This window comes from Miniopterus schreibersii, assembly GCF_964146895.1.
Source record: "Miniopterus schreibersii genome assembly, chromosome: 3".
Taxonomy (NCBI): domain Eukaryota; kingdom Metazoa; phylum Chordata; class Mammalia; order Chiroptera; family Miniopteridae; genus Miniopterus; species Miniopterus schreibersii.
The window spans coordinates 35,488,527-35,514,548 of record NC_138103.1 but is presented as its reverse complement, the minus strand read 5'-3'; the positions used below and the strand labels follow the sequence as shown (position 1 = coordinate 35,514,548).

Here is a 26,022-nt window from a genome sequence, read left to right as displayed (position 1 = left end):
CCATGACAGCAGTAGCTTAAACAAGTAACTGAGTGTTGTGTGAGGAAAAAGAAGCAAGGAGTTCTGAGGTGGACAGTGGAAGGCTGAGATAGCTACTCAGAAGTAAGGAATCAGGCTCTGACTTCCCACTCCTATTTTTAGTACGTGGCTTTCATCTTTATGATCCTGGATATTTTGTAGCAGGAGGAAGGGAGGAAAGGGTGAAATTACTATCTATATAAAGATAGCTTACAATGCTTTATCTCCTGTCTCTATTCTTAAAATCTAGTTATACACGTATGTCCTACTGGAATCAGAAATTCTAATATACCTAGAATTATGCTCCCTACCTTCTTTTCTACTTATTTTTCCAATGATTTTTTTTCCCTCTTCCAAAAGACCTGTTTTCTCCTCTGGGTTATCTTGTTCCATTAGCTGCACGCCCATTAATGCTGAAAATGTTAGTCACCTTTGATTTTGACTTTCTGTCAGTTTTTTCTTCTTCCAGCCTCCTTGTCACTTTTCTTTGAATTGGGCCTCCTGTTGTGCATGTCACCTCCTCTTACATTCGATTCTTCATAAAGGGTTTAAAGTCCAAATTTCTTTCTCTTTCTACTGACTCACTTTTTAGTTGCACTAAACTTACTGTTCCTTGAATAGATCTTATTATTTTCATATGTCTGTATTCTTTTTTCTGGAATGTCTTTCTCAATGAATTCCTTCTTTCTTCAGGCCCCAGCGAAACGTCACCTCTTCTGCAATGCATTTTCTGACATCTATTAGTTTCTCTCCAGAAAAGCTTCTTCGTTGACCTGAAAATATTTTGAAAGTATCTTTATTTTTTTTATATCATTTAATATTATATTATTTGTTTATATCTGTCTCTTCCACTAAAATTTGAACTCTTTGAGGATACTGAAGTAATGTATTCTTTATTTAAATATATCTTTATTGATTTTGGAGAGAGAGGGAAAGAGAGAGAGAGAGAGAGAGAAACATCAAGGATGAGAGAGTAATTGATTGGCTGCTTCCTGCATGCCCCCAGCTGGGGATCGAACCCGCAGCCAGGGCATGGCCTTGACCAGGAATCGAACCTCGATCTTCTTGATCCTAGGCCAACGCTCAACTGCTGAGCCACGCACGGCCAGGCTATATTCATCTTTTTATCCTTGTTACTGAGAAGAATGGTCAATAAAATTGTAGGTCCTTTATAAATGATTGAAGTAATAATTTTTAAAATGAGAATAATAGTTTTTATTAGATGTAAATTTGTGATATAAAATCTCTAAAATTTCCTATAGCTTTTTCACTTCTGTGATTATATGTTTAAAGTTTGATATTTTAATATTTTACAAAATTATTATTATTACATTTTGAGTTTATTTCTGACCAAGAAACAGTCATACAATTTCAAAAAAATTAATTTAATTTAATTTTTATTATTCATTGATTAGATAAATTTAATTTCTGATTTTAGAGATCTAGAAATACTAGGAGGGAAAAAAATCAGTAATATTTTTTAAATTAATGGAAATGGTAAGGCAAGGAGATTTGCAAATGGTAATTTAATTAACTATATAATTCAGTCATCTAAAAATAATCACTTTGCAGAGTAGGATAGGTTTTAATTTTTAAAATTCAGTTTTTTATTTACTTGAAAAAAGTTTAGTTGAATTGTTGATACTTTAAGAAAATGCTTAGAGCATATTTTGAAATTTGTGGGGAAATTTTTTTTGAAGACATGTAATTCTGATTAATGCGTCTTATGTTAAATTATTTCCCTGACATCATATGGTTTTAAATAGCTGACACTGGAGGGAACTTTGTAATTACTTATTTCTTGGAATTTCTTTATCAAGCTTATATCTTAATCACAGAAAGTAAAATAACTTTTTTCTTTCATAAATCATTACTTATCAAAGGAAGTAAAATAATCTTTTCTGTCATAAATTACTGTTCATGGCAAATATCTAATTATAGAAATGATATTAAATATATATTTGAAACCATGCATTTTTATATCATTGTTTCTCCAATGAGTGGCTTGACTTTTTATGTCCCTTGAACTCTGATGTTCTAAACAATATGTAATTTGATAATTGCAGCAGTGGCTATTTCTAAAATTATACTTCTGTATAGTATTGCCTTCTAAGAGCTGTTAAAAGAGCTTCTCTTCCTCCTTTATAATGACTCCTCTGCCTTCTTAGTTTGTGCCTTGTTAAAAAGTCAGGATTTATGTGTTCCCTGTGTGTTTTGCTCTGGTTTATAGATGCCTTCATTTTCACATTCTTTTCAATATTATTTAGCTCTGTCTGCTAGCTAAATGAGTGTTGGTGATTCCATAAAGGATGGAAATTTTCTCATACTATTCACTGTTGAGAAAGGTTGTATGTAATAATATTAGCCTTTTAAACATGGGTGTACACATGCAGTAATATCCAAGATTCCTTTTGTTCACTGAGTTGCTAGATTAGACTTTTCTCTGATCATGTCTTAACAAATTTAAGAAATTCTGTTCTTATGTAGAACTGTCTGTTTGAGAAAACGGAAATAAAATATTGTAAAAACCGTGAAAATTAAGTGAATAAACTATTACCTACTGTATTTTGGTATCAACAAAAATAATGAAGAATACTATGTGAGTAGGTGGTTAGTTAAAACTTAATCTCAGCCTAGATGACCAACAGTTCATGTAACAGATTCTTAGGGTTCTCTTTTCTGTCTTAGCTTAATTGCTTGTAGAGGACATCTTAAGTATATGTAATACTTCTAATTCTTTATAGAGGACTCTTCTGTATGAGAATTTCTATAAGTTATGTATTGCTAAACTTTTACTAATTTATATGTGAATATATATGTGCATTGGTACTGGTAGATGGAAGTATACAAAGTTTTTCTGTTAAAGTTATAGTTTTTGGAAAATGTGTACATTCAAAGAATGTACGTTATGTATTCTTTCAATAAATTCATTTGGTTTATATGGTGCAAGTATTAGGATAGTTGTATGTTATGTGGTAATTATAGTATTTTTAGTGATTAATTAATCACATAAGAATCTTAAAAACAAAAAAGAACCATGCTTTTTTAATAGGCTATGACTAAATGGAGATGAAAGATTTAATTTTATATAATTTTGCATCACTTTTTGTAATTTCTTATTTTATAGTAAAAAGAAAAAATGCAAAAAGCCATAAAAACAATATATCGATTTTATATTTCATTTTTATTTTAGATTTAAATATAAAGTAGCATATTGTGAGAAGAAAAGGTTTGTAATCTTGAAGCTTGGGGGTAAAAATGATAGAATCCATTTTTTTCTTAATTATTTAGGCCCAAAGAGGATACCTGAATAATGAATAATATAATATGATATAATATTCACATGATATTCATTGAATATTTAATATAACAAAGAATAACTACTTGTGATATTTTTAATGTTCTTTAACAGTAAGAATAATTTCTAAATATATAAATAGAATTATCACAGAAAGGACTAAATTGCTTCTTTTTTACAGTGGGGTGGTTTTATTCCTTTTATTTGAGATTAATTGGTAGAATTTTACTACTATATGTGGGTGCCATGGTATTTTAATGGAGTAACTGTTACCAAGTCCAGAACTTACTGCACCTATTTGTATCAGAGCTTACTATTCAGCTAGGACAACAATTCTCAAATTTTTGGGTCTCAGCATCCTTTTATACTCTTAAAACCCTTTGAGGATCCCAGAGGACTTCTCTTGTTGTGGGTTACAGCTATTGATAGTTACCATTTGAGAAATAAAAAAAGAAATATAAAAATAGTGCTACATTAATTCATTAAAAAATAGTATCTTAAAATCACAACTGACTATATATTCTAAATTTTTTAAAAATGTAAGAAAAGTGGCTTTGTTTTACATATTTTGGACATCTCTTTAATGTCTGGCTTAAGAAAGAACAGCTAGGTTCTCATATCTTCTTCTGCATTCATTCAGTCCATTGCCAGATCACATCATGTAGACTCTGGAATACTTGACAATTCACTTGTCAGAGAACAGAGTTAAAAAGGTAAATAACTTCTTAGTGTTGTTATAAAAATAATTTGATGTCCCTTACCTCCCGAAAGGGTCTCATGGACCATTCACCTCTGTTCCCAAGTATCTCCAGACCATATTGAGAACTGCTGAACTAGGAGTATAAGCATTTGTGCTAAAGGTTAAGAATGCCTTAAAGTAAAACTGCCTTGGAAAAGAACATAGCCTATGTGATAATTCTGTACTTAGTAATTGTAATCAGATTTCAGATTTTCTTAACTAGATCTGTAAAATTTAAATTTCCTAACAAGAATATTAATTCTTTTGTTCCAATCTCTCCTATATGAATACTGCTGAACCTGAAAATGGAAAGAAACATCATGATATTATTTCTTTTAATGATATGCTTAACTCTCACCTACTTATAAGGAACTGAAGTACTTCAATACCTGACACAAAGTACTAAGCACTCTTTAAGAGTGTTCGACCTCCTAATGTTGTTTTTTGATGTAAATTAATTAATGTTGTTTTGTCACTTAATGGGATGCTGAAATACAAAATGAAATGTTTAGTAAAATTAATTTGGGCAGAATAAGTATAATATTGTATTTTCAAATAATATGTGATTTTTGTATTCTTGCTCATCCTGGAGCTTTGCTTGGGGAAAAAACCCACAGAAACTTATCTTGAAAATTAGAGATCCTAATAAGCATCCCTGAAAAATACTGATGTTGAAAATTATCAGAACTTTGATGAATTCACAATGGGTGGCTTTTTATAGTAGTTTCAAAAATAATTTTAGAATAATAGGAATTGGGTGGAGTAAAAGTTTATAGTTGAAAATTCACTGGATATAAGAACAAATACAAAAGCTTTCTTTTGCCCATGAGTTGGATTGCATCCATGCAATTCAGTAGCCAAATACTTTGATCAAGAGGCATAGCTAGTAACTTAATACCTTCATTACTCTTCCTTCTAAGCCTTCTTTCTGAGCCTTTCTCTGTTACCCCCTTTTCCCTCACCTCGCCCACTTCTAAAAACACTCTTCCTTGTTGTCTTAACTACCATATTTATATTGCTGTGGTGGTTTGGTTTTGTTTTTGCTTAGCATACTCCCTAGCCCCTGTTTGTTGCAAACTTCCCTAGCTCTTAACCATTTAACTTGTTTGCTTAATGCTTGTTTGCTTGGAAGTGAAATTCTATTGGTCTTTATAGTGTTTGCTTTGCATTCTCGATTTAAAAAAATTTATAACTCATGATTCTGTATCTCAATAACATAAAATTTGTGTTGAAATACATTATTAATTGTTATCTAGGAAGTTTGTATATTCATTGACTCACAAAACAGTATGTATCTCAAGGAGCCATTCAGAACTAGGTCATCTTTTTTTCACCAAAGATTTGTACTGAGTCATATTTTAAGATAAAATTATGTTACATGATAAAGCTGAGGTATTTACATTCATATTGGAGACTCGATGTTTCATTTACTCACTGAAATGTAATGTTTATGGAATTTAGCCATCTTGGATAAGGTAGAAATACATAATTTTGAGACACTTTGAAACCATTAAAGAAAGGAGATTTTGGAGTAAATTGAAGTAGTTTATTTTTGTCCCTTTGCTGATCTTTTTCATGGTGTTATTTTAGAAACCCAAAGATATGGTATGTATATCACTTGATTGAATGTACGTGTTAGGTACACACTCTCCTCCCAACAAAGAGTTGGCGTACATGAAGCAGAGCAGAGCATATTTACTTTTGTATACCTTCCCTTGGTTATGAGAAATTCTGTGTGAATATATAAATTCGGGCCATGCTTATTAATAGAGATAGTTTGAAAAGAGAAGACTTGAAAGTTGGATAAAAAGGAAAGTTTGACAACTTGGATGGCAGAACTAGGGTAGAAATTTTTTGAAATGCAACCTTAGAAGTGTTCAAACCAAGTGAGGCAGAATAAATCTGGGCCTTGGAATGGATCTGTTTATTCTTTTTGTTAGGGAGATATGGTGGGAAAAGAGGAAGCTAGACGTACATTATGGAGTCTGAATAGTATACTTTGTTTTGTTCCTAGGAACTCCAAAATGAAGTTAATAGTTAAGAGTAGAGGTAAGGCTATATAACTGAATATTAGGGAGAGTGTTTGAGAAATACTAGCTCAGTTACAGTTAATGCATGGATTAAATATATGTGGCCTAAATCTTTTTCTAATTCAAGTTTTTCTTTGAGGTCCCAAAAGAATTTTTAAAATGTGCATTTTATTCCTGAATGCATAAACAGCATGTGTTTTTCAGAACAATTTGGAAAAGTTTAAAAAATATAAAAGAGAAAGTAGAAATCACCTGTGCTTCCAAAATGGGTGTGACATAATTTGCCTAATTAGTCCAGGGTTGGTGGGTGTTTAGGTAGTTCCCTATTATTGTTGTTGTGTTTTACTGTTGAAGCAGTGCAGCTTTAGCATCACTGTATGCCTACTTTTGCTTACTTTGAAAAGGATAGGGCAGTTTTCCTCCAAAAATGTACCAGTTCATATTCTCACCAATAAGGTTTTAACTCACAGCTTTGTAAACCTTGATTAATAAGTTAACTTTTAAATTATGAATATCCTTTTGATACTACACCAAAACTTGACAAGTGGTGGTTTCTTAAAGGTCAGTTGCAATGTAGAGCTAGAAACCATATGAAAAAAGTTTCCTGTTCTCTCTTATAATAAAATACATCGTACTCTGAATAGAGCAGTTACCTGTGCATGGTTTTGTAAATATATGCATTGGTGGTTTGGAGAATACTGGTTCACTAAGTTGTTTCACATACTGACACGTTTCATTATCAAATTTAAATTGTAATAGTTAATATCACAGTTTCATCAGAAAGGGTTTGTTTCTTTAAGTATTGGGGAAACTGTCAAGTCCATCTTGTTAGATATAAATTTTGCAAAATTCTAATTTTTACTTGAAAGTGTGAATTTTATATTTGGTAATATAAATAGGAACAAGTATTTATTTTAGTTTTTCTTAAATTAACAGATTTTTTGTTAATTTTCGAGAGTGCCTTGTATTTCCTTTTTTTCTTCTTCTTCATTGCATTGATGAATACAAGAGGTGAAAGTGGACCTCCTTCTTTTGTTCATAGTTGTAAATGGAAAGCATTCAGTCTTTCACCTTCAGGTGTGATGCTAGCTGTGAGTTTTTCTTAGATGCCCTTTACCAGGTTGAGGAAGTTTCCTTCTGTTCCAAATCTGCTAAGAGCTGAGTCAGATGCTTTTTCAGCACCTATTAAAATGATCTAATTTTTTAAATATTTATCCTGTTATTATGGTTAGTGACATTGGTGGATTCCTGAGTGAGCCTAAACTTGCATTCCTGGGTTAAATCATCCTTGATCATGGCATCTCGATCACACCTAATCCTCAATGTCCAGCCCAGTCCTGAAAAGATATAGTAGATTCTCAAAAAGCATTCTTTGAGTTAATTAAGACTTAAATTTCTTAAGTGGTTTTCCATTTCTGGAAATCTTTGTAAACATTTGAAAAAAGTTAGTCATTTAATAAACCAAAATATATTGCTACTTTATTCAGTGATCATTTCACAACAACTTTAACTACTAGAAATATAGATGGTAACTTGGAAATAGAAAGCCCTTTGACAGTCCCTCCATTGAAGAAGTTCAGAACCTGTTTATTTTTATTCTCTGTATAGTTCTAACAAGCTTAATGATCTGGTTTCCTTGCACCCAGATTGAAAGCAACAAACTAAAAAGTGGAAATGAGTTACTAGAGATTGCTAAAATTTATAAAAACTTTCCATGGTATAGAGGGGGAAAAAGTCCTTGTAGAAATAATTTTAAAAGCTTAGTAACTGAGGGCTGTTGATAAGTCTTAATTGCTGCCTTAGGCTTTTAATGTATATAGCATAGTAAAAACAGTATTTCAGAGTTGGAATAAACTTTAGTGAGCCTCTCATCCACTTTTACACATGTGAGGGGTAGATGACACACATATGATAAGAGTGGCTCTGGTAAGAGTTGCTCACACTAAAGTAGTGATTCCCAGTGGCAAGGGAAAGTGTGTGTGTGTATGTGAGAGAGAGAGATATGGAGGTGCTGACATATACACGTGGGGTGTATGAGAATCTGTTTCTGGGGAGGAGGCCATGTGTGCAATTTGAACTTGGGCCCCTCCCCTTAGCCCTGTGATGACTATGTTGTCTTCCCTCTTTATCTTCTGATGTTCTGCTGCCTCACTCATACTCACTTTTGAGAAAAACTGGTCTTATCCAAACTAGTAATACTATAGATAAGCCAGTGCAAGCCTACTTGAGAAGTCGAATGGTTAATTTTAGGACAGACTAAGAAGCTAGTTGTCCTGGCTTCTAGTTTAATGTTTTCTGTTATGCTCCTGCAATAAATAATATTGAAAATGATAGAGTAAACAACAAGAATAAAGTTATATTCCCCAAACTTTATTTTAAAAGGAATGAGAATGAAAGATTTTTTTCCCCTTCTAAAAAAACCCTAAACCACTTGTAAGTAAAACTGAGACATTAAGATGGGAGGAGTTCATTTCCTCATAATGAATAAATAGATAAATGTAATTTTAAGATATAAATCGATCACCTGTTTATGTTTGTTTATTGGGAGTCTTTTAGTTTTAAAAGTAAAATGCAGATGATTTCTGTGCAGTTAGACTTTATATTTGGCGTTTGATTAGTTTGTATTTTTGAATAATGAATTATTGGTGGCACAGAACAGGGGACTTTATTATCTCCCAATTTCCGTGTGTCAGGAGTCCAGGCTGGCTTAGCTGGGTCCTCTGTTGAGCGTCCTGCCAGGCTGCAGTCTCACCTGTGTCTCAGCCCTCTTCCTAGCTCACCGGTTATCAGAATTCAGTTCTTCATGGCTCTGGGACCAAGTTCTTCAGTTCCTGGAGCCTGCCCACCATTTTGGCATGCGACATTCTCTACAACATGTCAGTTTGCTTCTTTAAGGCCAGCAGGAAAGCTCTGCTGCTTTGAATCTGAATGTCTCTGACTCTAGACCCTCTTTTTAAAGAGCTTACCTGATGAGGTCGGGCCCACCGGACTACTGTCTTGATTAATTTAAAGTCCACTGATAGGGGTATTAACCACATCGCCTTTGCCATATAACAGAACCTAATCACAAAAGTGAAATCTGGGAATTTTGCCCACACTTAACGGGAGATTATACAGGGTGTGTACACCAGAGGATGGGAATCTTGGAGGCTGATCTTGGCATTATGCCTACCACAGGGTTATTAAAGAGAACAGTGACTCCTTTGTTCAGTGAAAATCAGATCTTTCCTATGTGCCAAGCATTTCTCTAGGTCATGGAAATATAAGGCTAAAATGCCCAGTTCCTGTCTTTGATGAGGTGGTAGAGACCAACAATGAAGTACTGTTTGTAATGTAGTTAAATCATGCAGCTGCTGTAGAGGTGTAACCGGGCTACACTGTTCAGTAGGAGAAGGCTGGGTCAGGAAAAGTTTATTGTATGTATGGTAAATGTAAAGCTACTCCTGTAGTTCTTAAAACTACAAAATTAAAAACAAACAAACACTTACTGAATTTTCTAGGAAGAATAGTTTGATATTGAAGATGAGGAAATTATTAAAAATCCTTTTTTCTTTTTCCCCAGATGGTATACCTCAAGTTTACTATTTTGGCCCTTGTGGTAAATACAATGCTATGGTGCTGGAACTGCTGGGACCTAGTTTGGAAGATTTGTTTGATTTGTGTGACCGAACATTTTCTCTTAAAACAGTTCTCATGATAGCTATCCAACTGGTAAGTAAAGCAGGGTGATGTGAAGTTGTTTGAACAATTGTGTGGTTCTTTAGTCACAAATTTATATTAAAAGTTTCAAGAGTTGCTACATTATCTTGCAGCGCATTCAACTGAATAAAAATGTTTCTGCTTTCATATTATTGTCTTTTTAGGATGCATATAACAAAATAACAGAATCAGGTATATTTTTATGAGAGAATTAATATTTTATTGCTTTAAGATTGTAACGCTCAGTTTGAGATTAAGTTGTTTCCAGCACTTTTCATTTAGAAGATGAATACTTAGAAAAGAGAACCGTCAGAAACATGGATTCTAAATCTCGGTAATAAATTCTAATGGCCGAGAAAAAGAGGAAACAAACTAATGAGAGAGTCTTCTGAATTGCTTAAATTTTAGGGAACCTATGGGGAAACAAACTTAGAGGATGATTATAAGGCAGTTTTGAAATAAATGCTAATAGAAGTATGCTGCAAAAGCCTTAAAATCGTTTTTATCCATTTACTCATTAATTCCGCTTCTGTAAATTTTCCTATGAAAGTATTCAGATGTACTTAAAGCTTTTTGTGCAAGGATATTTCTAATAACGTGGGAAACAACCCAAATCTACAGAAATAACAGGATTAGTTGAATACGTTGTTAATAGCCATAAAATGGTAAAGTATGTATTTAAAGTAATACACACTTTCAATGCAAACCATGTATTAAAAGAAAGTTTCATGACCTGGAAAATGCTCATAATATATCATTAATTACAAGTATAGGTCATAGAATATTATATATTATATGATCCAGGATTTGTTAACAAACTAAAATGGACTGAATGACTGTGTTTACATTGCATTCTCAGCCATGATTGTCATTAAAGGATGCAATTTTATTTTCTTATTTTTAATGTTCTATTTTGTGAGTTTGTACAGTGAATATTATTTGAGAATGTGTAAAACAGTAAAAAATGTATAGTATTATTATAGTTTTTATATTTGAAAATTTTCTAGTTTCAAGATCTTTTAAAATGTTTCATACCTAAAGAAAAAAGTAAAGAAAAGTTACAAGAAAGAAAGGAAAGATAGAAAGGAAGAAAGAGAAAGAAAAGATATACTAAAGGGTGCTTTGTTGATTGCTTTTATTTAACAGCTTAGACTCTTTAAGTCTTTAAAATATAATTGTAAAAATTGCTTCCTTATTGAACTGATGAATAAATTGCAATTTTGTAAATATGTCTCTTTATACTTTTGAGTTCAAGATTTAATACTGGTAAAGCTTTTTGATTTTATGATGTAGCATCATCTGAAAGTGTTGATTGAATGAGGCTTACTGATATGGAAGGAATTCATAAAATTCAAACACTTCCATTTATAAGTCACTATAATAGTAAAAGTAAAGATTTTTAATCATAATCAGTATATATTTGAGAAACTATAGACAATGTTACTTTTAAAGGGTTGAAACAATTTCTGAGTTTTTTCTGTATGCTGTTTTTATTGTGAATGTTGTCTTGCCTCTATCATGCTTTTTAATGCTAGCCAAAGCCTAAAAATATTTATTTTCTTTTTTAAAAAAATCAAGATTTCTCGTATGGAATATGTTCATTCAAAGAACTTGATATACAGAGATGTAAAACCTGAGAACTTCTTAATAGGACGCCCAGGAAATAAAACCCAGCAAGTTATTCATATTATAGATTTTGGTTTGGCAAAGGAATATATTGATCCAGAGACAAAGAAACACATACCATACAGAGAACACAAGAGCCTTACGGGAACAGCTAGATATATGAGTATAAATACACATTTAGGAAAAGGTATGTGTACCTTTTGTTTGAATTCTGTAACTATGCTAATGGTGTGAATTTTAATATCTGTTATTATGGTTCAACTTTTGCAGGCTACAATTGCTTCTGTTATAATTTTTATTTATCACATCTAGCTAGAGTTTACTTTTATTTATATTTAATAAAACATTTTAAAAATAAGTTGCTCTAGAGTAAATGAATGCCATATCCTTGTACTTACTATATCTTTTTAAAAATAAAACTTGAAATGTTCAAGCTTGATACACTTAGGGTGATGCATTTGATTATTTCTTTTAAAGAATATGAGAGAATATTTAATTCTAACTGAATTCAGTGTGTGCACAGATTTTTGATTGGGACTATAGTACTTTGATGCAGTTAGCCAAGGAGGTAACAAATGGCCTAGTACATTTAATGCTAAGAGTACATATCTTAGCAGTACTGTTTACTATGTACTAGCTATATCCATTTGGTTTCCTTATTTATAAATAGGATAAAATAATATCAACCCCTTAGGGTTTCTTAGAGCTTTTTTATTTCTTGTCCAGGACCACTCATTTAATTTATTTGTCACATGTCTTTAGTTTCTTTTCATCTGAAACAGTTCCTCACCTTTCTTTATTCTTCATGACCTTAATATTTTTTTTGGAGTACAGACTATTTTGTCGAATGCTTTCAATTTGGGTCTGTCTGATATTTCTTCATGATTATATTTTTGGTATCATTTAGAAGTGATGTGTTCTCAGTGCATGATGTTAGGGAAGATGCTAAGTGCTATTTAGTTCTGAATGAGAGGCGGAAGCAGAGACATGCAGCATATAGCCTATAAGACTGAGGAGAATAGTTAGACTTGAAGCTAAGACCAGGAGTTGGAGGTTGGAGTAGGTGACTTCTAAGGTCTATACAAATTATGATCATACACTGTAAAGTACGTTTGAGTGGTAATGATGGATAACGAATAATTGGCTTATGTTCCTGTCTGTTCTCACTTGTGAGTGAGATGTTGAAGACAGAATTTAAAAGAAGAAACTTAAGTTTGATGTCCTCTGATATGAAAACTAACTGTGGCTTAATACTTAATAATCTGTTGTACACACAACTTAGATCTGAATGTTTTTAGAAAGTCATAAAAATAATTCAAGGGGGAAGAATATGATATCATAAAAAGAACCTCAACCCCTATCTCACACCATACAAAAAATTAATTCTAGATAGTAAAAAAACCCCAAAAAATGTCTTCATCACATGGGGGGGGGTAAAGATTTCTTAATATTCAAAAACTATAGTAATCACAAAAGAAAAAAATGATAAATTAGACTTCATAAATATTTACAACTTTTTCTCATTAATTGACACCATTAAGAAAATGACTAGACAAGCCACAGAGTACAATAAAATATTCACAGAGCAAATATTTAGCAAAGGACTTAGATTTTTTTCTTGTGTTATTTCTTAGGAATTTTATATTTTTGTGTTTAACACTTAAGTCTGTGAACCATTTTGGTCAATTTTTTGAAGGGAGTAAGGTCTGTATCTAGATTCATTTTTTTTTTTTTGCATGTGGATGTAGGGTTGTTCCAGCACCATTTGTTGAAAATACTTATATTTGCTTTATAGTATTGCCTTTGTTCCTTTGTCAAAGATCAATTGACTATTTCTAGGCTATCTATTCTGTTCATTGGTGTATTTGTCTATTTTTTTGCCAATACCATACTGTCTTGATTACTGTAGCTGTATAGTAAATCTTGAAGTAGTGTATATTTTAATATACTCTTTTTGGTCTTCAACTACATTTTTGCTTACTTTTGTTACACCAAACATAGATGCTCAATTGATTTTTGAGAATGGCAAAAAGTAATTCAAGGTAAAAAAGGATAGTCTTGTAAAGAAACTTGTGAGAATAACTAGATATTGTTGGAAAAAATGAATCTAAATCTTTACCCCACACCGGAATTAAACGAAAAAAATTTTTATTTCAAATGCATCATAGATTTAAATGAAAGAATCAAAACTATAGAATTTCTTGAAGAAAAAGCAGGAGAAAAATTTTTATGACCTTAGGGTAGTCAAACATTTTCTAGATAGGACAAAAAAGCATTAACAATAAAAGAAAAACACTGATAAGTTGGGCTTCTTTAAAAGAACAGATGTCTACATTTTGATGAAGCTTAATTTATCAGGGTGGGAGAAAGTGTTTGTAAAATTTATATCTGAAAATGACTTGTGTACAGACTATACAAACAATTCTTACAACTTTAGAATAAGACAAAGAGTAGAACTTAAAAAATGGGTAAAATGTTTGAACACTTAACAAAAGATGTGTGAATGACCAGTAACACATGAAATGATGTTCAAAATATTAGTTACTAGTGAAATTCAAATTTAATCACAATGAGCTAACATTCATGGCCACTGGCATGGCTAAAATTTCAAAGACTGACTATACTAAATGTTGAACAGGCTCTGGAGCAACTGGAACTCTCATATGTTGCTGGTGGAAATATAAAATGACACAACCCCTTTGGAGAACAGTGTAGAAGTTTTAAATGTTAAACTTACACTTTTCATGACACAGTAATCTACTCTTAGCTATTTATCCAAGAGAAATGAAGACGTAGTCCACACAAAGACTTGCATAGGAATGTTCATAAATGTTTTATTCACAGTAGCCCCCAACTGGAAGTTACACAAAGGTCCTTTAGTAGGCGAATGGATAAACATGTTGTGGTATACTATTTAGTAATAAAAAGTAATGAATGATTATCAGTGCATCCAACAACATGGATGAATCTTGAAAACATTATGCTGAGCAAAAGAGTACAGACATAGGGTCTATACTGTATCATCCCATTCATGTGAAACTCTATATATATATTTTAAAAAAGCCTGGCTGGTGTGGCTAAGTAGTTGAGCATCAACCCATGAACCAGTAGGTCATTGGTTTGATTCCCAGACAGGGCACATGCTCAGGTTGTGGGCTCGATTCTCAGTAGGGGTCGTGCAGGAAGCAGCTGATCGATGTTTTTCTCTCTCTATCCCTCTCCCTTCCTCTCTCTCTAAAATCAATAAAAACATATTAAAAAACAATAAAATTTAATAAAGAGTGGCAAAAGGCGGAAAGTGGTTTGAGGCTGGGGAGAGGGAGAATAACAGATAAGAGGCGTAAGGGAACTTTTTGGCGTTTTGGAAATACTTCTTGATTGTGGTGGTACTTAGGGGTGTGTGTTTTCAAAGTTCATCAAACTGTACCCTTATGATGAGTGTATTTTATTATATGCTAATTATACTTAGATGAAAGAAGTCTCCTTTCTAGTGCATATCAAATCTGACTCTACTTTAGAATTATCAGCTGAACTTTTTAAAATGTGCCTTCTTCTACTCCATGTCATACCCAAGGAATCAGTCTCTGATTCTTTGAGGTTTTTAAGATTCAGGGATTGACTCTGATTCTCAGGAGGACTTCAGAAATAATTTTTTTTTTTTTGCATGACTTTTCATTCTTATACTCCCAGGACCTAATAAAATATAATTTTAGTAATAAAAAGGCATTACTGATTTTTTTCATGTTGTTCACATCCCACTTTCATTATCAGCTTTAAAACGAACTTTAGGTCTATTTTACTTCTTTTGAAAGCTTGCTGTTTTCAGTAGCATATGCTTACATTGTAATACAATACAAAACAGAAGAAAAAAATTCCTATTATACCACATTTTTTGAGTATATGAAATGAGAAATTGAAATGTCCTGTCTAGCCTGACAGGCGTGGCTCAGTGGTTGAGCATCAACCTAGGATCCAGACGATTGCGGTTTGGCTCCCCGTCAGGGCACATACCCAGGTTGCGGGCTCGATCTCCAGTCAGGAGCATGCAGGAGGCAGCCGATCAGTGACTCTCTCATCATTGATGTTTCTATCTCTCTCCTTCTCCCTTCCTCTCTCTGAAATCAGTAAAGGTATATGTTTTTTAAAAAGAAATGTCCTGTCTAGTCCTCTAGTCTCACACCCCTGATTACTCATGATTTGATGCATATTCTTTTAGATATTTTCCCAAGCTTATAGAACAGGGGTATATATCTGGAATGATATATTTCCAAATATTCATTTGTGTATTTAAGTAGCATGTATTGAGTACCTGCTCTGTGGCAGCCATTTTACTAGATCCTGAGGATAATGACCCAGAGAGACGTCTGGCCTCCTGTGACTTGCTATTTGGTAGAAGCATAGATGTTGATTAAATAATAACACGAACATATATTTAGACTTATTATAGAAGACAATTATAGAATATTATGAGATTACATAGTAAAAATTAAAACCTTTTCTGAAACTTTAATCCTGGTGTGCTTTTTCAAAAGCATTTAGTACTGCTTAGATAGTATGAGTATTCATTTGAATAAAGCATCTTGCACATGAGCATCCTTTAATTATTTTTCCTTTTATTGTTAGCATTTTTGTATTATTTAAAAATACTAAAAAAATCTTAAGCATTTAACTTCAGTGACAAAAAATTGGGGGGAAAATATTTGCACTCAGCAAATATTTATAAACACTCCCTGAGTCTTAGTCTGTGATTGTCACACAGTTATGTACTATCCTACATTTTGTTACTAAAACGATAATAGCAGCTTGAAAGTGACAGTTTGTTTTAGCAGCAAAGTTTTGGAGGGATTATGAATGTTGGGATGTGTCAAACACAAGTGTTTTAAAAACTATATATTACACAGAATACTAATTGTGTTTAAAATTAACGATGTTTGTGGAATGGGAGTTAGGAAATGCAGGGTGAAATGAAGTTAGTTATTTTTAGGGTTTAACATTTAAGGTGAACATTAGGGTTAACCTTTTAGGGAAAAACTAGTTTTTTTCCCCAGAATCTTTAATATGTTACATTCTGAATCTTTAAGACAGAGCTGTAGTACACAGTGACTCTATTTGACCATGGAACCTTTTCCCCCTTGCCTTATATTTCTCTGAGTAGATATCTCAGGAGAGAAATAAATCCTCAATAGCATCTCAAGAAACATAGTGGCATATTTTAAAGTTCGACAATAATTTTAATGTAAAAACATTACTGTTTAACTAGACATGATTTTGTTGTTTGTATGCACTGGATCTGAATTTTGTACTTATATACTGAACTTTTGAGAATTAACTGATATATAACAAAAGATTCAGTTCTCCGTTCTTGCATTCTTAACTGGGAGAAGAAAGTGAAATTTATGTTTTTCTTATATTTCAGAACAAAGTAGAAGAGATGACTTAGAAGCTTTAGGTCATATGTTCATGTATTTTCTTAGAGGCAGTCTTCCTTGGCAAGGTTTAAAGGTAATTGTTTTTGTATTTCCTTATTGAATTTGATAACTTGTTAATATATTAAGGTCCTGTCTTCCAGGTATTTAATTTTAAAATTACCACTTTCTCAAGGTTTTTTCCCCCCTGTTTTAGGCTGACACGTTAAAAGAGAGGTATCAGAAAATTGGAGATACAAAACGAGCCACACCAATAGAAGTGTTATGTGAAAATTTTCCAGGTAATGAATAAATGCCTCATTGATACATCTGCTCATACACAGAAGAGCAGAACTGTTAATCATTGCTTACATCTATAAATACTTTTTTGTGTGTTTTAAAAAAATGAACTCAAAATATTACTTAGAAGATGTCAGATGCACAAAGGGGCAGTTTGTGTATTTGCTTTGTTAAAATGGTATTAATAGAAGAAATCCATCTTTTAGTAGTGTTGACAAATAACAACTAAAGTAATATTTTCTTCAATGACATACTTTTAATAAGTTAAAATATTTGCTAAGAAATACCAGCTATAAAGTTTGGATGTATAATGTTAGTCATTTGAGTCTTATTGTCCAACTCAAAGTAGGTATATGATGCATGATTTAGTCTAGTTTTCAAAGTACAGTGAAACCTTGCTACCCTTATTACCTTTAGGCTAATTTTTTATTGGGGAGCTTTATGAAACTAGTTTGGCTTTCATGTAGATATTTGGCAACTCAAACCAACAGAAATTTACTTATGATTTCTTATGATTTCTAAGTCAAGTAAGAAATAAGAATAAAAAATAAGAATAATGTGTTGCTAATGTATTAAAATACCTGCTGTGATTTGTACAATAATATTGACTGAAAAAAGAACCAAACTTGAAGATAGAAGACTGGATTCAGTCTCATTTTGATATTCAAGGTTCTCCTGTACAATGCTGACATTATTACTGTACTAATATCAGCAGGATAATCTTTGGTAGCTCTTTTTCCAGTTTGGCGTATTATTCATTGTCAGCAAACTTTAATTATATGTTTTTCTTAATCTAGAAGTAGAAGGTTAAAAAAAAATTAGTTATAGTACTATCAGTTTAAGTGCAGGCAGATGGACTGCAGGTTAAGAAGCCTATACAAATTTCTGCAGGAAAAATGGTGGTGCCCAAGTAAATTAACCAGATAATTAGCTAGAAAGTGGAATAGTGAGATTCACCATAGTGAGATTTACCAAGGTCACTGGGTGCCACTTTCCCTGCCCATTGGGGGTGTGTGTGATCCTGTTCTTATTGGCTACCAGGAGTGAATTGAATCAGAAGAGCAGCTAGGTGTAACCTACTGTCACTTCTACAGTGATTTTTTGTGCTCTCGTGGTGAAATACTGTTTTGCTCACCATTTTGCCTATTGATTTTTAGGACTCTTTCATTCTGGAGAGTATGACCTTTTAAAAATATATTTATCTCTAATATATTTGGGAATTTTAATGGCATGCATGATTATTAATTATATGACCAAAAATTAAAAGAATTATACAGCTTCTGTGTTATATTTCTGAGGTTTATTTTGCTAGGTCAGTTGGTTTTGAATACTGCTATAGCCAAAATTAGGAATTTGAATCCTCTATTGGATGGTTAGTTTATGTCACTGATTCTAAAGGAATCCAGCAAGCTAGTGGATATGCTTTCACATATAAATCAATTCCCACCAGTATTTTAAATAATTATAAAATATGTGAGCTTAATATGGTGCTTTGCAATTAAATAATCATGCAATAAGCTGTTAATTCAACCTCTAATACTCACCAAGGTTTTCAATTAAGAAATTGTAAAATAAAAATTTTAGTTTTTCTTAATGAAATAAAGCAAAAATAATGTCTGTTAAACCTCTCATTTCCTTTTCTCTCTATTTCCTTTCTTCCCTTCTTTTCCCTCTTTAAAAAATTTCATTGCAATTAAATCTATAAGTTTTTAAATTGCAATAGAATTTTATTTTTTTTGTTTTTATAATACTATGCTTTTTAGACACAAGTAATTTTATTATTGAGTATGTAGATAAGTATAATAAAAATAATTTTTATTTCCTTTCTAGAAGAAATGGCAACATATCTTCGTTATGTAAGAAGGCTAGATTTTTTTGAAAAACCAGACTATGACTACCTAAGAAAGCTTTTTACTGACTTGTTTGATCGAAAAGGATATATGTTTGATTATGAATATGACTGGATGGGTAAACAGTTGGTGAGTTCTCTCTGCTATGTAATAAAAGATTTTATTGTGCTTTTTCCCCACAGTATAGATACTTCAACTGAAAAGAGTTGAGAACAAATACTTTTTGAAAAAGGGTTCATTTTATTTCCTTTTTAGGGATATTTCAGGTAACACAATATAAATATTATCCTTTGCATTTTGTAAATACCCTACATTTGGACTCTGCTTTTTAGAATGATATTTCAAACTTTTCATTGTTGATTTATTTCTTAATGTTGAATATACTTTTTTTGGTGTACTATTCTAGTGATTACTTTAAAAGATCAGCTAGTTTGGTTTTTGGTTTTCTTCAGCCATCTTTCAGAACAGTTGCAATTTAAAAAGGTTTTAATTATTCTAGCAGTTTTAATTTATCTCTTGGAATAGATTGATACTTAGAGCATGTTAAGCTTAAAAAAGTATCATTATAACTGTAAGATCGGCACTCATCATTTAGAGAGACACATTTTTTCTTTGAAGAGACAATTTCTGAAAGATCAAATATTCTCACTAGCCTTTTTTTAATAAGCAAGAATGTTTTACAAAATTTTCTTTAATTGTGGCTCACTGTTAGTGAGTTCTTATCCATATTTGGAACCACTGAACTCTCAGATTCAAATATTTTTTAACAGTTCACTTAGCATTTAATGTATATTTTTCTTAAATTCAAAGTAATTTGAATATATATGATATCTGTGATGCAAATCTAAAGAAACTTTGATTAAAGTATTTATATTTTGAATTGTATTTGAAAAGTAAATATTTTATAAGCCTCTTCTCAGTGACATTAAATAATTTTATTAGCTTTATAAAAAATTGTTCCCTTAATTTTTAAAAAATAATTTATTCTGTTTATACATTAGTTTTGAAAATGAGAAACATGAACAGATACACTTTCATAGTTTTGATAAGAAAAAGTAACTTAAAAGTAATGACAGCATTAGAAGGTATTTTGTTGATATAAAAATAAATACTTGATAAAGCATTTAAATATTTTGGAAACAGTTTAAAGAGTAGCTGTGATTTCTTTGCTTTAATTTGTTAGCTTTAACAACATATTTTGAGAATGATGTCTTTTTTTAAGGCCTTACTTTATTTCAGTGTCTTTTATGTTTTTCCTTGATTCTTTTAAACAGCTAAATGATATTAAATAAGACTTCTGAAATAGATTGTATTGATGCTGACTGTTACTGTGTTGTAGCCTACTCCAGTGGGGGCAGTTCAGCAGGATCCTGCTTTATCATCTAACAGAGAAGCACATCAACACAGAGATAAGATGCAACAATCCAAAAACCAGGTTTGCTGCCCTTTTAGATAAGAAATGTCTTAGTTTGCTTTTGTATTACCTTCTGGCAGTTTATAAATGTATTTGGTGTTTTATAATGTCCATATGACTGCTTTATATGTGTGTGTGTATTTGCATGTATGTGTGAGTGTATACATACACATGTATATACATATTGAAAGAATGAAATGCATATTTTTTTCATTCAACTGATAAAATATGTACACACATAATGTTCATTATTAATTTAATCATAAACTTATAATTTAGTGGTTAAAATTAGTATAATTTGGAGCAACATTTGACATCTATTTGAGCAGAAGCATTTGGATATCTTGTTGGAATGATGTAATAGCAGTTGATCTTTCTACCTATAGTCTAGTTTAATAAATTATTGACTGAGTTCCTGGTATTTGAAAGCTACTATTTTACATATTACAGAAATGCAGAAGTGAGAAAAACAATGTAACCTATGAGAAATGATTTTGTAATGAGTGGCTAGGAGCTCACTCAGTCTCTGGAATCATTCATATCTGGATATGGTTTAACCCTGGGCAAATTAATCTCTCAAAGCCTCAGTTCTCTCATCTATAAAATAGAAATAATACATGTTAATTCCTAGCATATAGTAAGCCTTCAGTAAATCTCAGCTCTCATGACTAGTGTTATTGTTATCATGATTATTACATAAATTCACAATAACTACATTACAAAGCAGACTAAGTTCTGTCACATGAAGCATATTAATAAAGTGCCATGGAAGATCATTAGAGTATGGGGGGACTATAAAGATGTTATGGAGAATGTGGTTTTTGAGATGAGCCTGAAGAATGAATGACATTTTTAAAGGCAGATAAAGGAATAAGAGCATTTTAGGGAGAGTGTAAAATATGAAGCAGAAGTTTAAAAATGTGGAATTTGAGGAATAGTAAGCAGTTCAGCTTGCTTGGAGCAGAGAGTAGGTTCAAGACAACGCATAGATTGAGAGTGAAGAGTTTGTATTTCCTCAGTAAGGTAATTGAGGGCTGTTGAGATTTTTGAGCAGTGTTTTCACTTTTCTCTTTTTTGTAAAAAGAAGCTTTATTGAAGCCATCTTTCACATAAAAAAATTTGCTATCACCCTGAGTTAAAAAGTGTCTTTAGTATTTTTTACTGTAGCCCTTTTTAGAGAAGGATAGTGCTTTATTCTTTTTCACTTTTACATCTTTCATCCCATCAGAGTTGGAGTGAGGGTTAAACAAGAGATCAAAAATCAAAGGAAAAAACACAACTTGTTAAAAATCATTGCAAAATAAAATGCTATTTTTAGGGGATATTTAACAGTATTCTTGAAAGTACAGCCAATTTAAAAAGTTTAGTTTTAGAATTTTGCCTTAGGAAAATTGGGACAATAAAGGATCTTGCATGTGAATTAATTTAAGATATAAATTACAACTTGTTGATAGATTGAGTAATCTGATAGATGCTGTGTATAGAAGGAAATGGCTCAGAAGTCAAGACTCAGAGTTTGTATTTTACAAATGAGAGTTAATTTCTCAAATGTACTTTGGAAGAATATCAATAATTTATGTTCTCTGAAGATTTCCACTTGAGCTCTTAGGTATTGTAGTAAGTGAAGCTCTTCTTTTATTGTTGAATTAAATTTTAATTTAAATATCTTAGAGTTTAACTTTCTACATGTTTCAGACATGTCTTGCTAGATTGTGAGCTCACTGAGGGTGGGAACCATAGTTTATTCATGTAGTCCTTGTTGCACTAAATGGTAGGGAGTCAATTTTTTTTTCTTTTCAGGAAATCTTTTTATATAGCTTATGTACTGAACTTGAAACCTGGAAATGCAGACTTTCATTATAAAAGAAAAGTTGTGTATCTAGAAAAATTTTTAAAAATACCTGTGAAGCAGTAAACAGTTTTAAGTTGTACAAGAAACTCATAGTTCACAATCCCAAAAGAAGAAAAGTTAATTCTTTAAATGGCTAAAACCTTCTCTATGTCCCAAGAGAAATAATTTGTAACTTAGAGTCAATGATTGAAGTTTAGTGGATCCTAATATTTTATAGAAAGTGTTGGGTGCACATAAATGTTTATTCTATCTTCTTTTTTTAAAAAAATATATCTTTATTGATTTCAGAGAAGGAAAGGAGAGAGATAGAAACATCAGTGATGAGAGAGTCATTGATCGGCTGCCTCCTGCACGCCCCCAACTGGGGATCGCGCCCGCAACCCGGGCATGTGCCCTGACCGGGAATCGAACCCAGATAGCTGGGATCCTAGTTCATTACTCAACCGCTGAGTCACACCCGGCCAGGCAATTCTACTATCTTCTTAAAGAGGTCTATGACCCCCAAATGTTACCTGTTGTGCCTAGGCAACATTTAGATACTTATTTCAACTTTTACATCATTTTCAATCTCCCATCCGGTTTAGATTTTATCTCATCTAATTTATTTCATTAAGCTACAGATCTGCTAAATTCTGGTGATGAGTTTGGAGGGTTTAATCAAAAGACGTCGTAAATGCTTTGGTGACATACTTCATGCCATAAAATATGTAATTTTACATTGTACAATTTAATTTACAATAGTGCCTGAACTTTTATTCATTGTACACAACTTGAATTTTAATATCTCTTTTCCCAAAGGGTTTCTCTCACCACTGATACGCTTTTAGGCTCCCTATAAACCCATGTGCTTGGCCCTCTCTGGCAAGATTTTCTTGACATTGAAAAAGAAAGTAAAGAGCACCAAAGGCTTTAGGACATAACATAATTGTGGTAAGGAGCTAGAAAGTGTTATTGGAGGAGCAGTAGGCTCTGAGTTTGAATCTCTGCTATACTCCTTGACACCTCTGTGATTTAGGGAAGTATTTAACATCTCAGTGTTTTCATCAGTAAAATGAGGATAATACTGTTTATCTCAAAATGAGATAAAACATATAAAGCACCCCATGCAGAATGAAACATGTCATAGGAACTTAAATACTGTATTTCTTCCCCTTTTTTTATTAGTGCTGTCCACATTTTCCTGAAACATAGAAATTGATCCCTTATAATTCTGCTAGTAGATTATTATTAGTTTGTAGTTATTGCCATGCAAATTTGCCAGGTCATCTAAAAGCATCAAGAAATGTCAGCCTATTTCAGGGAAATGGATTCCTTAATTTGAATCAGATAAAAAGAGATTAAGAAAGCCAATTCATATATGTAGAATTGTTATTTTAAAAAATTGTCATATTCTCATAGTATTCTATATAGCACTTTTCACTTGTCAAAGAATTTTTCTGTTTTTTCATCTTATCCTCACAATCAGAAACAGGGTACTAACCAAGAGAGAAAAGTTTTCTAGGATCTTAAGAACAGTTATTTAAGGACTATTTTTTTTCTTACCTTGCTAGAAGTTGTTCCTCATCAGAAAACCAGTGGGGACCCCCTACTCCAGAAAATACATGGATGGTTTTTTAGTTTGCTCATGATTGATTTAGTGTGCCTTCTTGGGCACATCATTTTTACCTCCCTATTTCTTTGTTAATTCATGTATAAAGTTAGATGGTGGACTCTGTGATATCTAAAGTCTTTTCACTTACAAAATTCTATGGTTATATTTTATTTTTATGGTTGATCATTACATAGTTGTAGCAATTTAATTAAAATCTCTCCACATGCAGTATCATTGCATCTGTGACTCAGAATAGTAAGGGTATTTTTAAATTTCCTTTGAAACGTATGTTTTCTATATTATAAGGATGAGATGTTTAACATATTGGGTTTTTCTTCTTCCATCCATGCCACATGCATTAAATAAATGGCAGTCGGCAGACAACAGGGCAGCTTGGGACTCCCAGCAGGCAAATCCCCACCATTTGAGAGCTCACCTTGCAGCAGACAGACATGGTGGCTCGGTACAGGTATTTTCTGATTTTTGCATGAGTGATTATTTCCCAAATTTATACAACTAACCCTTTTTTGGAACTTGTGGCATGATTTCATATCCTAATGAGAAACTTGTTGCTGAACTCTCCGTAATTCTATTCCTTTGTATTTAACCAAAAAGCAAAATTAACATGGTCTAGAAAGACCAGCAGGGATACTAAGATTTTGCCTTTGTTCATTTTTGCAAGTACATTCAACAGTATTTAAGTAAGTCATACTACAGGTTAGAAAAACAAACTGCATTACTTGAAATATGTGTTAAACATGATTTTCCAACAATAAGCTCAGTCTTTATAAATAGCTTTAAGTAATAGAACATTTTTATCTTTTTCCTTTCATTGACATGCCTCCTTCAGACGTAAGTCAGTTAAGTAGATATGTAACTTTTTTCATCCTAAATATTCAGAATATACTTTCTGATTAATTATCCAAATAAACATGGCCCTAATTTTTTTAAATGGTATATTTTGTTTGCGTCTCAGATGCAGAAAATAATTTCAAGGACAAGTATTTATTAAATACTCTCTTCAATTTTCTGGATATTTATGAAAGTTTAAAGCAGTCCCATTTTTTTTGATGTATTTTCTTTCCCTTTTCTAAACACTTAGAGATAGCTACTATGTTCTGTCCTCTCATGCCCCCTAAGTTTTAATCTTTTATGTGTATTATAGAAATAGGGAAAGATTACTGAGTTTCTTATTTCTTTTAAAATGTTGGTTTAAGATAATCTAAATGCTGGTTTAAAGTAATTGAGATAATAAATGTTATTTCAATTTATTTTAATATAGAACCTTTTAAAATTTTCTGGATTTTTTTCCCCTCCACATATTCTCACTTGAACAATTTTTGATGTATATAATCTACTGAATCTATGCAATGGATTTTATTCTTTCTTGATTTGAATTTTAAAAACCAGTTCTTGATTAAATCTTATAAGTTCTCATGTTTTTCTCACCATTAAATTTTAGAGGTGATTTAAATTAGATAACGAGTATTTTTATAGGACTTTGTAGTCTATGGAACTTTCAGTCATGTGTAATAGAAGTATTTGAGTAGTTTTATAAAACTTTAGAAAGGGACTCAAAGGCAAGGATGCCTGAATTGTAAAATTTTTAATGTTCTCAACTCATATCATTGGAAAAATTAATTGAGCAAATTATATTTAATTTGCATAACACAAGCTGGATTGTGTATGTACCTGTATACATTTGCATGTCTCTAAGTATTGTATGTGATCATAGCAAGTACCTTGCTGAGTGTTCATGGAACTCTGCCACAATTAAGGTACTATTAGAAAGCTGTCCTCCCACTTCTGTACTATTACCAGAAAAACTTAGCTGCTTCTTGCTCTGGGATTTCCAAAGGTAGCTTATGGGATCTCTTTGGACTCTCTGATGGTGAATGAGTTTGATTATGTTGTCTCATCACTTCAAACTTTATGTTCTATTTTTTCACATGTTTTCAAAGAGATATTTCAACCCTCCTCATTTCTCATCATCTCTTTAAAATTGTTCTACCTGTAGAGACTACATCTAACTTCAGTCTAGTATTGAATAAGTGATCAGTTTTACTTAGTAGAATTCTAGTAACAACAAAAACCAATAAATTTTACACTATTTTCATTAACTTCCTGAACATATTGAGTTGTTTTCAGTGTGGCACCACTAAGGTGGTTCCAGTTGACATGCAAGATTAAACCTCTTGTC

At 32.0% G+C, this 26,022-nt stretch overlaps 1 protein-coding gene across 10 annotated transcripts in view; it reads left to right on the top strand.

Moving 5' to 3' along the window:
- CSNK1G3 (casein kinase 1 gamma 3) overlaps window positions 1-26,022 on the top strand; it is an 84,213-nt gene that overhangs the window by 39,186 nt on the left and 19,005 nt on the right. For 2 of the 10 annotated variants that reach the window (XM_081132706.1, XM_081132711.1), the window contains exons 5-11: window positions 9,648-9,796; window positions 11,363-11,597; window positions 16,827-16,912; window positions 17,033-17,117; window positions 18,946-19,094; window positions 20,305-20,400; window positions 24,196-24,291. In XM_081132706.1, the coding sequence (XP_080988832.1) occupies window positions 9,648-9,796; window positions 11,363-11,597; window positions 16,827-16,912; window positions 17,033-17,117; window positions 18,946-19,094; window positions 20,305-20,400; window positions 24,196-24,291 (896 nt within the window). The remainder of the gene's footprint in view (window positions 1-9,647; window positions 9,797-11,362; window positions 11,598-16,826; window positions 16,913-17,032; window positions 17,118-18,945; window positions 19,095-20,304; window positions 20,401-24,195; window positions 24,292-26,022) is intronic. The other 8 variants (XM_081132708.1, XM_081132712.1, XM_081132713.1 and 5 more) reach the window with 5 other exon arrangements.